Genomic DNA, 15,045 nt, shown 5'->3' on the forward strand with positions numbered 1-15,045 from the left:
ATAAAAAGGATCGCATTGTGGCAGAGATGTTATCATTTAGCACACAGCAATATTAGTTTGTTTTTTCTGCTACTAAGGGATGTGCACATGACTGAAATGGTCATGATATGATGGTATTGTTTGTGATTGTCTTCCTTCAGTCTACTTTCTCACAGTTTAATTGCAAATCCTTTTAATATCAGACTGTAAAACTCTTTAGGGAGAGACCTTTGTCTATGTACTGTGTGTTCTAAGAAAATATTTAAAGTCTACAATAGCTTAGATTTTGTGGTGCACTTTTAAATTAATATTTTCAAAAATATTAAGACTGGTATGAATAGTCACCTTAATAATGGGGCAACCTGGTACAGGCAGTTGATGAAGTATTGGGGAAATGTTAATGCTATTAAGATAATGCTATATTAGTTTTTGATGCTGTAGGACACTTACCCATGTACAGAGAATTTCCAGGCACAGTCCTGCTGTGCAGTGCTGGTAATGTAGGTTTTGAGCCTGGTCGGTAGGACTGCCCTTTTAATAATCCTTGTTCCTGGACTTTTTTCCCTCCCTAGGCAGTGCTCATGAATACAGCTCCTGCCCTGATGATGCTATTTTTCAAAGCCTGGCTCGCAGTTATTCTTCTTTCAATCCTGCTATGTCTGATCCAAACAGACCACCATGTCGTAAAAATGACGATGACAGCAGCTTTGTGGATGGAACAACTAATGGTGGTGCATGGTACAGCGTCCCAGGAGGTGAGCTCCACTGCATGGGGCTTCAGTGTCACTGGTGGTTATTTTAAGCTTAGTTTTCACTGATTTAGTTACAGACTGGAATACCACCAGGTTATCCACAACTGTTGGTGTGGTTAAGGCTAAATCAAAGGCTGAACACTCACCACAGTACATCTATAAAATCCCATAAAGGTCATTGTGATGCCTATTAAAATATTCTTCTTTTATTGCTTTTTCTGCAGTGTTTATTCAGTCAGGGTTCAGGTCGTTGCAAATTTAATAGTTCTACAGTAGGTGAGTGATTGCTGTGATATCATGAGAGCTTAAAGGTTTGTTTTGTTTTTTTTTAAAGAGTAAAAAAAATCCCCTAATAAACCCTGAGGAGAGAGAGCAGGCTACTGACTGTTCATTTTAACCTCAATAATGAAAGCATCCAACCTTGAAAGAAGTGGAGAGGCCTGATTTTGCAATGTTATTGACAATGGCAGTTTGGCCTTTGATTTCCATGGGAACAAAATCCAGCTGTGAAGATACTTGCGTCTCCATACTTTGTGGCTTAATTAGTGCCTGATTCCTGCCCAGGCAGTGTTCCCCTAGACTTTGGTGGAGCCTTTTGTGCTAAGAGGAACAGCAGAGCTACTATGGCCACTGCAACACTAATTTTCCAGAAGTCTAGAAGAGTAGCCTGAAATAATGAAACATTTCATTCCTTTTTACTAAGGGTTTTGATATGTCATTTTCTTTGTAAACTGAGGCAAAAAAGTGTTGGGATATCTAAATTGTTGAGTCGTCTTTGTCTGCTAAACTCGGACAAAACTTTGGAGTGAAACTGAGCTGGGGATTTCTGAGCTAGAAACTCAGCTCGTGTTGGAGTGACTTGCCTGTGCATTGGCTTTCTTGATTTGTACCACATAACTTTGAACGCATGTACCAGTTTTATTGTTTGCTTTCCTCTTAATATTCAGTTACAGGCTCTGAATGAATTTTAAATTTTTTACCTGGAATAAGTAGGAATCTCTCAAAGCATTAGACAGCATAGATGGTAGCCTAACTCTGCTCCTGTTACAGTAAAGAGGGTACTAGAAGTGGAAAATAATTAAGCTCACGTGAAGAAATTAGAAACAGAACAATGACTGGTAGTGCTCACACAGCCAGTGATCACCTGCTTATTCTTAGAGCTGTTATCTCCAGTCTTCACAGAGGCAGCACGTTTCCTCTGCTGTGGTACCACAGGTACCAGGGACTGGGTGTAAGGTAAAATGTTGACATTTCTGAATATGCCTGAAAAGGAAAAATTTCCCTTTGTGTGAAGCTTTCCACGGACTTTAAATTGGAGCCATTAAAACACCCTTGACAAAACAGAGTTTGCATAATTTGAAAAAAAATGAATATAACAAAATATTGAGAGGTTTAATAGTTAAATTTTGTTTCAATTCAGTCCAAAAATTATCTTAATGAAATATTAAGTATTAACTATAAAAAAGTGGGCATATTTAACTTCAGCTTTTTTTTCCTTAGGAAAATGCTATAAAAAAACAGTCTTTCCATTGTTCTGATGAAATGCTTTGGTTCTGACTACACTGCACATGCCAAAGGCACATTTTTCCATTGGAAAAACTTGTTGGAAAGTTTGAATTATTTCCTTCTTTTGGATCTTATTTTAAGTTAGACTGCAGATTCCCCAAATGAGCCCTTTCTTTTTCTCATGTATTTGTGCAGAAGTTAGTAGACAGGAATCAGTTCTAACCAGGTTCTATGATCCTAATATGGTGCAGCTAATAGAAAATATAGAGATGACAATGTAGTTTGGACCATACGGCATGAATCTGTTCTTTTTTTTTCCAAGTGTAGAAATCAACTGGCAAGCTGTGACTTTGGAACAAAACCTCCATGGTAATGTTTGTCACAGGCTGACTTAAAAAAACAAAAATAATTCAGCGAAAACAGTTCTGTTTTTTTTTCATGTCTAGTGCTAAGGAAAATAACTAAACGTTGCTTAGTTCAAGTGAAAATTTTCTTGGAAGCTTTAGTCCAAAAAGCTCTGTCTGGAAACTGAAATGTGGTGTGTAAGTTATCTGTTGTATCAGTGACCTTTTGCTATCCATATGATAATGCACTCAAAGTTAGCAGTGATATAAGCTATTGAAAAGCCATTTGTATTGCTTTAGGAAAAGTATTTCATTGTATATCCTTACCAGAGTTCAGGATTTATCAAGAGAAACTCTCCGAAGACCTTGTCTGCATGGCATCTGCTCTGGTTCGGAGCTAAGGTGGTGCTTCTCTGCTTTTTGCACCTTTGGGTTGCTGTGGGCTGTTCTGGGTCCTGCGAGGGGACATGAGAGTAGCTCAGTGTCCTGTGGGCATCTACAGGTTAGGCTCGCGTCCCTGTGTGATCTCCCTGGGTTGAATGGAGGCAAAATAAAAGAGGACTTGCCACAAGTTTATAGAGAAAGGAGGAGAACTGGAGCAACGTGACTGAGAATAGGGATAGAAAATAGGTGAGACTAGGTACTGGAGCTGTGTTTCATGTAGAAAGGAGTGCATGGCTTTAGCAGAGCAGTGGTGAGGGAAGGAAAAAGGAGAGAGTGGAGAACAGCTGAGCTAGATGAGAGAGGCTATGCTCTCCTAGATGCTGCCTTTGACAATACCTCATCAGACCAAGAGCTCTGACCTAGGAAGGGCTGATTTTTTCTTTCTAATAAATTACTAAAGTTGCTGTTCCCCTATAGAGCTTATTACGGTGGCCCCAGTTGTGCTGCATCAATTTCTTTGCCCGTATCATTCGCCCACAGGAACTTCTACCTTCTGTAAAAGACAGTACTGCACGGTGGGCCAGCAGCAGTCTTCATTGGTTCCTCAGCATGCAGGGATAATATATGGGTGGCTCTCTTGTGTGAGTATGGGTTGCTTTTGCATATGTTTTTCTGAATACCTGGGTTCTTTCAGTAGGAAGGCTGAATGTCTGGTTGCAGAAAAGTCTGGTAGCAGCCCTTGTCTCAAGCTGGAAGTAAGGACGAACCCTCCATTGCATTCATGTTCTGTCCTTTAGCATCTTTGTGCTAAATCTGAGACCATGATACCTGTTACACTTGTTTTGTATTAGTTGTCATCGGTAATTAGTTGATCCTTGTAGGTTTTTCAGAGAGCAGCAAGCAAAGGCAAAGGGGTCATTCTTCTGGGTTCAGGAAAGGCCCTTTTAGCCACCAGATCCTGGGGAAAAACAAGCCTGTACATAAAATCCATGCTGTTTTTAACACTGGTCTTCTCCCTATCGGCATGTAATTAATGATTTCATTTATGCACAAGAAAGCCAAATTAAATTTACACAGACAGCTTTAATTTTGGCATTTCCTTAGCTGTTGAGTGCATAACTTTTCAACATCACTAATGGTTTTTTAATGTACCTTTTGTGTGGAGTATCTATTTGGAAATATAAATGAGAAGAACAGATAGCAATGAATTACTAGCTAGGCACACGCCTGTTCTGCTTGTTCTGTCATTACAGAGTCACCTGAGTCTAATCAGATTCGTGTCATTACAAAAATAGCATTTCAAAGCAGCTTACATTGCTGTACTATTAGGCTATTGTTTAAGTGTCGTTTTATTTTCAGATACTCTCAAATCACTCTTCACAATTAATTAGTTCCTAACTTGACTTACCTTTCATGTTACCAGTTTTGGAAGTAATGTTAGGTAAATTTTTTTAGGATTTTATATGACGTGTAGGAGGCCCATGTTCTCCCTATTACGCACAAGGCTCAAGCTCATCCTATTCTGCTAAAAGTTACTGTCTTTATAGGTGTAGAAGCTGACCTAGTGCTGTAGCTTGCAATTCAAAGTCTATGTAATTGTGATGCCTGGATGGCAAGGGACCACCCTGCACTCCACTGTCTTTGTGAAGGTTGGAGTTCCTTTTTTTAAAAGCTGAAGAAATTAATTTTGTCCCATATTCTAAGCTTATTTATGTGAGTACTAACAAAGAGACACTGTAGTCCCTCAGGACAGTAGAGCAGTGCAACAGAGGAGTGTTTGTGTTGCTCAGTTTCAAAGAAAAGTCCTACTCATGGTCAGCAGTGAAGGGCATGAATCTCAGTTATATCTGAGGTCTGCTAAGCCTTTCTGATCTTCAGAGAGTGGTCCCTGTTAAAGTATAGGAAAGTTAGTTTTGTGCTATCCTTTGTTAAAATGAGAGCCTTTGGGAGTGTGGTGGTGTGCATGCATGTGATGTATGCCATGTGCATAACAAGAAGGCATAGGGCAGTTAGAGAGCTTGATCAGTGGCAGCAAAGTTGCTGCAATGTTGAACAAATCTTTTGAAATGTATTGATTTCTTGGATATTGCACCTAATTGCCATATTGAACAGGCAGGTAAAGAGTGCAAATTGTATGTAGCTGGCCCGATGCTCTCCAGATTACAGATATGGTAGGCCACAATTTAGATCGAGGCTGTCTTCACCCCATTGTCCACCCCAGAGATTCAGATCATCACCTGCAGCTCAGTGATGCAAGCTGAATTTTTTCAGGAGCAACACATAAAAACTACGACCCAGGCCAGGACTGGGAAACAAACTATAGGATATGGCCACTGCACAAAACTGGAAAATATATTGCTTCTTTATTGTGCCCTTGAGAAACTAGGGCATCCCTGAGTATCACCTTGCTTTGGGAGGTGGGGCGGGGGGAGAAACTGCCAGAGAATTGGAGCAATAATGGTTAAGAGTTGTTGGCACTACAGTAAAATTACATCATGCCCTTTAGCTTCCAGTTCTTCTCTTCATAGATTCTTTCTTTCTTGTAGAAGAAAGGCAAAAATCAACAAAACCAACATTATCTAGTGTCTGGAACAGATGTCTGGCAGTCAGCGTGGCTGTCAGGATTTTACTCATGACTCTGCTGCTCTCTCACTGTGTACTGCTGAATGGTCCATCTTGCATTCTGCCTGGTGGGGCATCAGAGCCATCCCTCCCAGGAGCACCTTTGCCTTCTGTGTCCTCATTTTTCAGCCATCTAAAAAAGGCTTAGAAAATAAAAATGTTCTTTTAGGAATCTGAAAAATCTCTGTTCCTATCAGTAGTTAGGAGTCTCATTGCCTGGTTGGCAGAAAATAGATTCATCCTAATGTGCTGGCAAAATCCCACCTGACTCAATCTGTTCGCTGCCCTCAGTGTTCTCTTTTGGATATGACATCAGCTCTCTGGACGCTTCTGGGTCGGTGCACAACACCGGTGCTTCTGTAAAGAAACTGCATTAGGTCTCATATGTAGCTTGCATGGAGGAACATAGGGCTGAATGAATTAGCTGTGTTCGAAGCACTTTTAAATCCCTCAGTGACCTCCATGGGGATGCTCAAAATGCTTGGTAGCCTTTTTCTTTTCAGTCCTCTGAGAATCATCTGACTCTGCTAGCTAGATAGACTGGGAAGGCAAGTGCTAATTCTACATCAGCTTCTGCAAAGAATATATTTATAACCCTCCTGGGGGCAGCCACAGTCCCTCTCCAGCTGGTTGATCCAGTTACAAAACTGGAAACCGCTTTGGTTACCAGTTGACTGATTTGAGAAAATAGCCAGTATTTCCATGTAGTAAGAGAAGGGGCTCAGAAGTATAAAAGAGTACATCTTTCCCATCAAGTTTTTATTCCTAGTGGTGATGCTACTGTATATATTTTTAAATTCCTATGGTTAAAGTTGCATTAATAACGATGTTTCTCTTAATGTATTAATTATTGATTTTGCAGAGGCATTGAGTCGGTTCCCTATCCATGGAAAAATTTCCATGTAAAGAATTTTCTTGTAAAATGTTACTGAGTTGAAACCCTATTTTTTCAGAAAAAAAACAAACACGGTTTTGACCAGTCTTTATAAGCCCCTTTTTCAGAGGCGCTTTGTCATGTTTCATTTGCTTTATAATTAATTGCCATTCTTCTCGGTTTACAAAGTGATCACCTTTTACTTTCACCTGGAAATATTTTAGCCATAATGGGAAATAATATTCTGTTCCTGAAGAGGAAAAAAAAAGTAATTTATATGTCAACTATCCAAAAACATGTGTCAGGTAGGGATATGCAGGCCAGGTGGAACGTCAGGTAGAATTATACAGGCCAGGCGTTAAGTCTTTTCTAAACTTTCTGTGGGAAGAAAATGTTCTTGGGAATTAATTGTCTTGTTGGTTTTTCTAATTTAATACCTCTGATTTCAGAAGTAAGCTGATTAGATAGAACTGCACCAACTGTATTCTTTTCTTAACAGCCCCAGCATCTCACATGCCCCCCCTTTATTTACTTCAGAACAATGCAAAATGCATCACTCTCTTTTCTGGCATTGCAGGAATGCAGGATTTCAATTACCTCAGCAGCAACTGCTTTGAAATCACAGTGGAGCTTAGCTGTGAAAAATTCCCACCTGAAGAAACTCTGAAGGGCTACTGGGAGGACAACAAGAACTCCCTTATCAATTACATCGAGCAGGTAACAAAAAAGAGGATGGCAAAACTCTAGTTATTGTACACAAAACTTCTAAACCTTGTGCTGTGTGAACACCTAATTCAAAATTTCGTACTAATCCCATTGGTGCTCTGTAATTCTTATATGTCTCTAAGGTGGTAAGTCTTGCTTTAGAGCTTTCTAAATATGTGGAAGAAGAGAGGAAAAGAAAGAAAATGTTACAGTATGGAATTCATCTCACCTTACTTAAGCTGTTACAGACATTTAATTTAAATGATTTGTGTTGGCTTCCTCAGTGAAAAGAAATACACATCACCAGAGTGTATATAATTAATTCCCCCAGCACTGATGTGTATACTAAGAGAGATGGATTGCCCTCTACAGATAGCAAAGCGTGCCTACAGATGTGGGATGAATCACTCTGGGTGTACAGGGAGCCTAGATAGCTGGATTAGACTGGAACTGCCTGGCAGTTCACTGTAACGTCAAGGGACATCGCGAATCCTGGTTTTGTAGGTATTTCACTGCTCTCTGATTGTATGAGCTGCTGATATTAAATATAGAGCTGTCAATGTGATGATTCCATTAAAAATGATACGAAATCTGGTTAGAAGTGTAAAGCATAGTAATGGTTTTAGTTACTCTTGTGCTAATGGGTTAGAATTTAAGACTCCTGAAATAGATCTGTATGTGTGTGAGTTTGGGGGTTTTTTTGGGTTTTGTTGTTGTGGTGGTTTTTTTTAATCATTTCATGCCACTGTAACAGGCTGCACTGAAATGGTGGTTCCAAGCAGTGTGGGAGTTTCGACTCTCTGAAACCTGGATATTGTAGTTAAAGATCACAAATATACCTGATATCATTAACAGCTGCACACCTGGGACTGCAAAATCAGAAACATACTTTGTTAGCAGTGCTGGCCAAGTAATACATTCATTTCTTTAAGAATTGATTTGTGGAGAAACGCTTTAGTTAGCCAGAAATCTGAAAAATTTGAATATATGAAATGTTTGTTATACAGTTCTGTTAGTAAGTTGCATGTGGGCTGAGGAAAAAGCTCTATCTGCACTGCAGGTTTTTATCCATTTATGATGGGATCCATCTCAAATTGTTCAGCTGCTTTGCACATGGGTTAATTTTCTCTGACTCATGGAAAACTATGGTGTCACTGCATTTTCATATTACTAATGTGTAAGAGATTATTTTGCCAACTTCCTCTGCTCCTGTGGAGCTGCTGGCTTTATGCTTGAAGTTCCCATGGTCTATCTGGCATTGGTTTTCATCCTCTTACAGGATGAGAGGTCCAGCTCTATGCTCCAGCTCCCCCATGATTGCTGAGGACAGTACAAATATGTACTTTCTGCTTTTCTAAACCGATCTGTGTCAGGCTTCTCCCACAGTGTAAACTAGAGGAATCTGGTGAACTAAATTATAGCAGCTGAGTACACCATATAGGTTCGTAAAGAGAACATCAAAATCTCAAAATAAAATTTGTGATCCACAAGTCTTTTCAAATATCACAGAATCAGAGAGAAGCCTGAACTTCCCCACTTAATTTCCAGGCTCCCAATGAGATGCATCTCTGCACAGGTTCAAAATGTCCCGGTCTCCCCAGTGCTGAGAGCTCCCTGTCTCAGGCTGTGAAAAGGTAGTTGGTCCTCAGCCTCTGAGGAGCTCAGTCTGCTTTCAGACCATGCTTAATAAATAGCAGCAGGACTGGTCTCTCCACACACTGCAGTCAAATCGGTTCTTTAATTTCATATAAGCTGGGAACAGACAGATTAGGTACTGCTGATGCTGTTGCCTGGAGTATGTTGCCTAAGAGGCAAGAAGGAACTAGGGCATGACCAACCATCATCTTTCTCTCAAAGGACACAGGGGGAGTGTTGTGACTATATGTGGTCCCAGCTCAAAGACCTGGATGTTTTGGGTGCACAATAGAGAGCTCAAGCACCTCACACAGGGATTGCCCATCAAAGTTTAAGTGCCTGCATTTAACTGGGGGTTCATTAACCCCCAGTGACAGACTTTCAAGTCAGTGTTCACATATGTTATGATTCGCTGCATATTTCTGAGAAATGCTTGCATTGCCCAGAGAAATTGGTATAACTACCAGCTGAATTATTTTTCCTCTTCACTGTTTGTTCCATTATGATGTCAGTAATTATCCTTGATAGTTGTTGGCATGTAGACTGTGGGATCCATAACATGCATTGTTAGATATATCAATAGATATTTCACTGATGAAAATGCTAGCTTTTCTTAAAAATTTTCCAGGGATTTCCCATGTGTTGCTGACTTTATTTATTTATTTTAGATTCATCGAGGAGTGAAGGGGTTTGTTAAAGATCTTCAGGGCAATCCAATAGCAAATGCTACAATTTCTGTGGAGGGGATAAGCCATGACATTACGTCAGGTGAGTGTTGTACCTCAGGAAAACAGAAAGTGCTGGAATACACTGCTACTCCCTCTGCTTGGCAACCTGGAGCCATTTCAGATCTTATTAGCTGAAGCTTTAAGGGAACAAAATTTTGAAGCTGGGAAAACATGTTGTGCCTCAAGAAGCTTGTTGCCTGCATCATGGACCTTTCTCTTGTATTTTGCTCTCAAAGTAGCTGGAGACTGGTTGTTGGGACTTCCTGGATCTCTGGCATGGATTGGTTCTGGCAGCCTTTGGTTATTCATGCTTAGTTTGTCTTCTGATTTCTGGTGCAAGTAGTGTTTCACAACTCTGCCAGGATTTCAAGTCCTGTTGGCAGTGCCATTTTGAGCTTGAAAACTACATTGTAGTCCAAAACTGTTACATTACTTCTGATGCAATCATACCTTTTGGTATGTAAATTCTTGACAGATTTTCAGTTTCCATAACTTGAATGGCATTTTTTTTTTGTTTGTACAGATACTAATTAGAAAAACAATAATAAAATGAAAATGCTTTATGTATGAGCTAACATTATGGCCATTTTCTCAATGATTTGTCTCACTATATTGTTACAGAGATGCAGAATACTATGAAACAGGACTGGTAGACCCTGCAGCTGGCTTTGATTTGTATTTGTTCTCACATCACTTGCAAAGAGAACAGCATTTCTGCCAAGCAGGAGAAGTCTATGATAACATTAGCCACCTTCTTTCACTGTATATAAGAAGGCAAAAAGTATAGAGGCTGGACATAAATTTTCAGGAATAATAAAAAGGGAATAAGCTGTGCAAAGAGATATTTTGAGGTATGAGGGTGATGCATACGATACTACAGATCATGCTTCTACAATACAAAAAAGCATGTAATCATGAATCCTCTCACATCATTGTGCGTGTATAAGGCTGGAAGTCATGTATTGTCAAAACAGTGAGGAAAACAAGTACTTGAATTTTAGCACATTCAAAAAGAAGGATAAATATTCTTTGACTTTTTTTTCCCCGCTCCTTTGTTTGTGAGTTAAAATTCAGCTTTGTTCCAGTGCCAGGAGTTAGAATAGATCATTATTGTAGCTCTGCAGCAGTAATTTTTTTCCTTTCTGTTTTATGAAGAGAAAAGTCTGTGAACAACTGGACTGACTACTGACATTTTTCGACCGTGTGAATTGCAGACATTTAAGTAATATTTCCCTCAGTGCGCTGTGTAGCTGCAGATGTGCTGAAAAAGCATTTAAGAAACTGGCAGTAAGAGCATGGCCAAGTGCTTTAAATAGCACTGCTAACTGACCTTTAGAATAGCCTTGCAATGTTTTCTGAAATTCTGTGTGGAGATAGAGAAATTCAGAGTATTACCCTGTGACAAATTAGATTATTGCCTACTTCTTCTGCAGGGAGGATCTGATTCTTTGTGAAAATGGGAGAGGGTCATTTCTAGAGACGAGGATGATGCATTTTTATTCTGTGACTGAAAAAGATGGTCTGCAGTAACACTCAGTGCAGTAGGAGCCTTTCTTTGACCTGAGTGGCTCAAACTTTCATTTCTTTGTTTAGCTAAACAGAAGAAAAAAGCCCCAGACATTGCCTGGATACTGAAACATGTAGATAATGATGCTTCAGAGGTGATTCACATGGAATATTCGAGGAGATGATAATTTATAGCTTTTTCAGCAAGGTAAATTGAGAAAGGTGGTCCTATTTATTTACATTTGATGGCAATAAAATTTATTTAAATTTGGATTTTCAGAATACTGAGGAACATTAAAAATCCACATTGCATTGCCAACTGAAACTCAGACACTTAGCAGGAGCCACACTTTGGCCAGGGGTGCTTCTGAAGTAGAATAATATCCCAGATTGTCCTTTTCTTCAGTGTGCTGGAGAGCCTTCAGCCTCCGCAGGCAAAATCTTTCGTGGAGGCTACAGCACAACTTCAGAGTTTAAATCTGTGTTTTGGTTACCTGAAAAGAAGAAAATCTGTAATGATGTATTTATACAGCTCTTACGGAAGAATCCTTTCAGACAGACAAAAGGAAAGGGCTGACAGGAATACAAAAGATGCTGGCAAGGTATACGGTCCCTTCTCCTTAGCTGCGTAATTCAGTTTATATGTATTTATTTGGATTTTTTTTTTTTTTTTATTCTTCTCTACAGCCAAGGATGGTGATTACTGGAGATTGCTTGTGCCTGGAAATTACAAACTTACAGCCTCAGCACCAGGCTATCTAGCAATAACTAAAAAAGTGGCTGTGCCCTTTAGCCCTGCAGTTGTGGTAAGTGCTCATGTGTATGTTGGTTTATCATCTATTATATATATATATATATAAAAAAAATCTTACCTTTTTTCCTTCATGGTATACATGTAAACAGGAGATGATTTTTCATAATGTTTCAGAATATGCTGATTTAGAAGACTGACTGCAAATCTAATCTTCTAGTACTCGCTGCACAAGCAACTGAGAGTAATCTCATTGTAAACTCATTTAATCTCCTGTTGGAGATTAAATTTATTTATTAATGAATAATTTTATTCATTTAAAATGAAAAGACACAGTGAGGGGTAATATTGAGATACTTATACTTTTTTTTAATTGGTTGATGTGTGAATAGCCAATCAGAAGATTACAGAATATCTTTGAATAGTGCAACATAAGAAGTAAGAGGTGTTGAGGTTTTCATTGAGACTTGATGTTTTTAATCTAAATTGTCAAGTGACTACGTGCATAGGTTAAAAGCAGTGTTCAGCTCTGTGCAGAAAGATAGTGATGGAGCTCTGCTTTGTGTAGATACCCAACATGTATGGTGAATAAGACCTAGGCTGCATCTAAGAGTTCAGAAGCATTTTTAATTTATCCTCTGTACAGGTGTGGATTCCACTTTTAACAATTAAAATAAATGCTTATTTCTCTAGCATGTATCATATGTTAGGATATACTACAGTAACACTTTGTATCTACACTAATGAGCCATGTGTCAGAGAAGGTCTCTGGATCTTCTTGATGGCATAAAATTGAACACGTGTTTTGATATGCTGGGTGTCTGCATTGCTAGGTGTTAGACAGCAATACACTGATGATACTTTCTATTATATGCTAGAAGATTTATGTCGCTGGCTCTTATTCAATTTTAATTTCATTGGCCTGTATTTTTTTAAGTGTTTAGACAAGTCAAAAACTGGACAGATGTCTGGTTTCTTTTGGAAATTTTGCTCGCCTGTGTGCATTTTTTAGTGACGTTTATTGTACGGATATGCAAGTATTGTACACATTTAAATCAGCCCTGAGAGACTTTGAAATAAACCTAGCCTAAAATGGAAGGTACTTCCCTAAGCCCCATGCCTGTGTTAAACAACTTCTTTCAATAAGTTCTTTCTTATTCTTTCTTACTCTTCTTTCTTAAAAGCCTACACTTTTCTCTCTCTACAAATCTTACTGATGTTTTTGATTGTTTCTCTTATTCAGGTTGATTTTGAACTGGAGTCATTGTCTGAAAGAAAAGAAGAGGAGAAAGAAGAGTTGATGGAATGGTGGAAGATGATGTCAGAAACACTAAATTTTTAAATGAAGATTTTGGCTTTACAGCTTTTAATCTATTATATGTTGACTTAGTATAATGTACTGTGGAAAGTCCCTATATTCTAGATTTTGTGCACTTCACAATAATTAACTTTGAATTTTTCAGTCATCTTTTGATTAATATGATTATAAATAACTACTAGCCTCCTAGCTAGATAAATAAGTTATTAATTTTCTTTCATATTGTTATAGAAAATTTACTCTTATATACAAATCAGAAAAAAATGAGTGAATGTCTCTGCAGCCTATATGGAAGTACAATCTGTTGTGTATTACTTGCAAGTTCAGAATATGTAGGTTAACTCTTAATTTTAAAAAAGAAATGTGCTGTAGTCAATTCCCAATACTGCCAGAAATATTTGACAGTGCATAGTAATAGACAGTGCTCTTTACTGAGTTCTATAATGGATGTTATTGAAAAGATTTATGATAACAGTGTGTGGTGTAATAATGTTTTACAAGGATTAAAATTCAGTATAACATTTTTTATGTCTCTGGTGTTGGGGCTATTTAAATATGTAAGAAACAGAAACTGATGTCATTTTAGTAAGCGGAAGGAATCTGTGTAAGCTCTTTTATTAAAGATGGCATGGAATGAATTCAGGGAATAGCAGAGCTTTATTCCTTAAACTGTTCATGATCTTTCAAGATCAGGTTTTAGTTATTTCTCATTACTTATTAATCAAATTAAAAATTGTGAATGGGTGAAGAAGAGCTTGTGCATCTTATTAATATACTGCTTGTGTTTGTTTTACAGCAAGAAAAAAAAAATCGTTTCAGGTGATGTCTGTTTTAATTAGATAACTACCTTTTCAACAATCTTTACATGTGTCAGTGGTGTCTAGATAATCAGCCAAAAGTTCCTGTGTTCACTGAAAGCTACCAAAACATTACAGTTTAGACAATGAACTGGAAGTCTACTGAGGACATGCATTTAGTCTCACAAGCCAAGAATGGTTTTGTTTCCAACTTTGTTTCTTCTGCTGGTTAGTCTTATCTAAAGCTAGAAGCAAGACAGATAAGTGAAAATTTTTTCAGTGTGGTGAAATTTTACCAAAATACTTGAAGATGATACAAAGAGCATCTTTGATTTAAAAAGATTCTTCTTCCTCCCATTTTTTTCAGTATACTTGAATTAACTTGCTTTAGTATTTTGTCTAAGATGAGTGAAATTTGCGGAGTCAGAGAATACATATGAACAGTAGTGGGTGCAAGTTTGGTATAATTCTTCTGAAACAACAGCTGGTATGCTACTTGATAGCAGCTAAGCATCTCATCTGTTTGAAAGCTTACACACTATTGCTGGTCTATTTTAATTCAAGATCAGATGTTCGATATAGATTTCCTTCCCCTGTTTTTTTAGTATCACTGTCTGTGTTTTGATTAGCATATTATTTTAGTTGATACTGTAGAAGTTCAGTACTGTTCAGAACCAACCAACAATGCACTATCATGCTCCTGCAGTAAGTGAAAAATCACATGTTCAGGAGTAGGATCCAAATTTACCTCCTTTGGGTATTTAAAAGCTACTGAAAATACTGTTTTTTGAAAATTTGAAATTCTTTAATAAAAATAGCACTTGATCCTTTAAAGTAACAGGCTTAAGACTTGACACACATTGATAGATTGAACAGCAATAAAAAGGCATAAACTTTCTCTGATCAAGGATTTGCTGTGTAACCTGTAGCTCATTTGGGTAGTAGATATTTAATTCCAAACTTCAGGGGAACTTCACTTCCTGTAAGTTGTTAAGCAGTGATGAACTTTGAATCTCCATTGCGACGAGGAACCCCTGTGGCAAATGAAGAATTGTATGTGAACGTGTCTTCATAACAACTTGTGGCTAGCTGTGCACAAGAGCGTGTGTAAAGGGTGCCCAGTTACACCAACTCAGATGTTTAT

At 38.3% G+C, this 15,045-nt stretch overlaps 1 protein-coding gene across 1 annotated transcript in view; it reads left to right on the forward strand.

The window, feature by feature from the left end:
• The window catches only part of CPE (carboxypeptidase E), a gene marked incomplete at its 5' end in the record, with an annotated part of 56,790 nt that extends 43,289 nt beyond the window's left edge, over window positions 1-13,501 (forward strand). Inside the window, 5 exons of the mRNA XM_082315277.1 lie at window positions 552-734; window positions 7,039-7,178; window positions 9,470-9,569; window positions 11,723-11,841; window positions 13,030-13,501. Of these exons, the coding sequence (XP_082171403.1) occupies window positions 552-734; window positions 7,039-7,178; window positions 9,470-9,569; window positions 11,723-11,841; window positions 13,030-13,128 (641 nt within the window). The 3' untranslated portion in view covers window positions 13,129-13,501. The remainder of the gene's footprint in view (window positions 1-551; window positions 735-7,038; window positions 7,179-9,469; window positions 9,570-11,722; window positions 11,842-13,029) is intronic.
• Between the last annotated feature and the right edge of the window lie 1,544 nt (window positions 13,502-15,045).

Source organism: Platalea leucorodia (genome assembly GCF_965183815.1).
Source record: "Platalea leucorodia genome assembly, chromosome: 6".
NCBI classification, from domain to species: Eukaryota; Metazoa; Chordata; class Aves; order Pelecaniformes; family Threskiornithidae; genus Platalea; species Platalea leucorodia.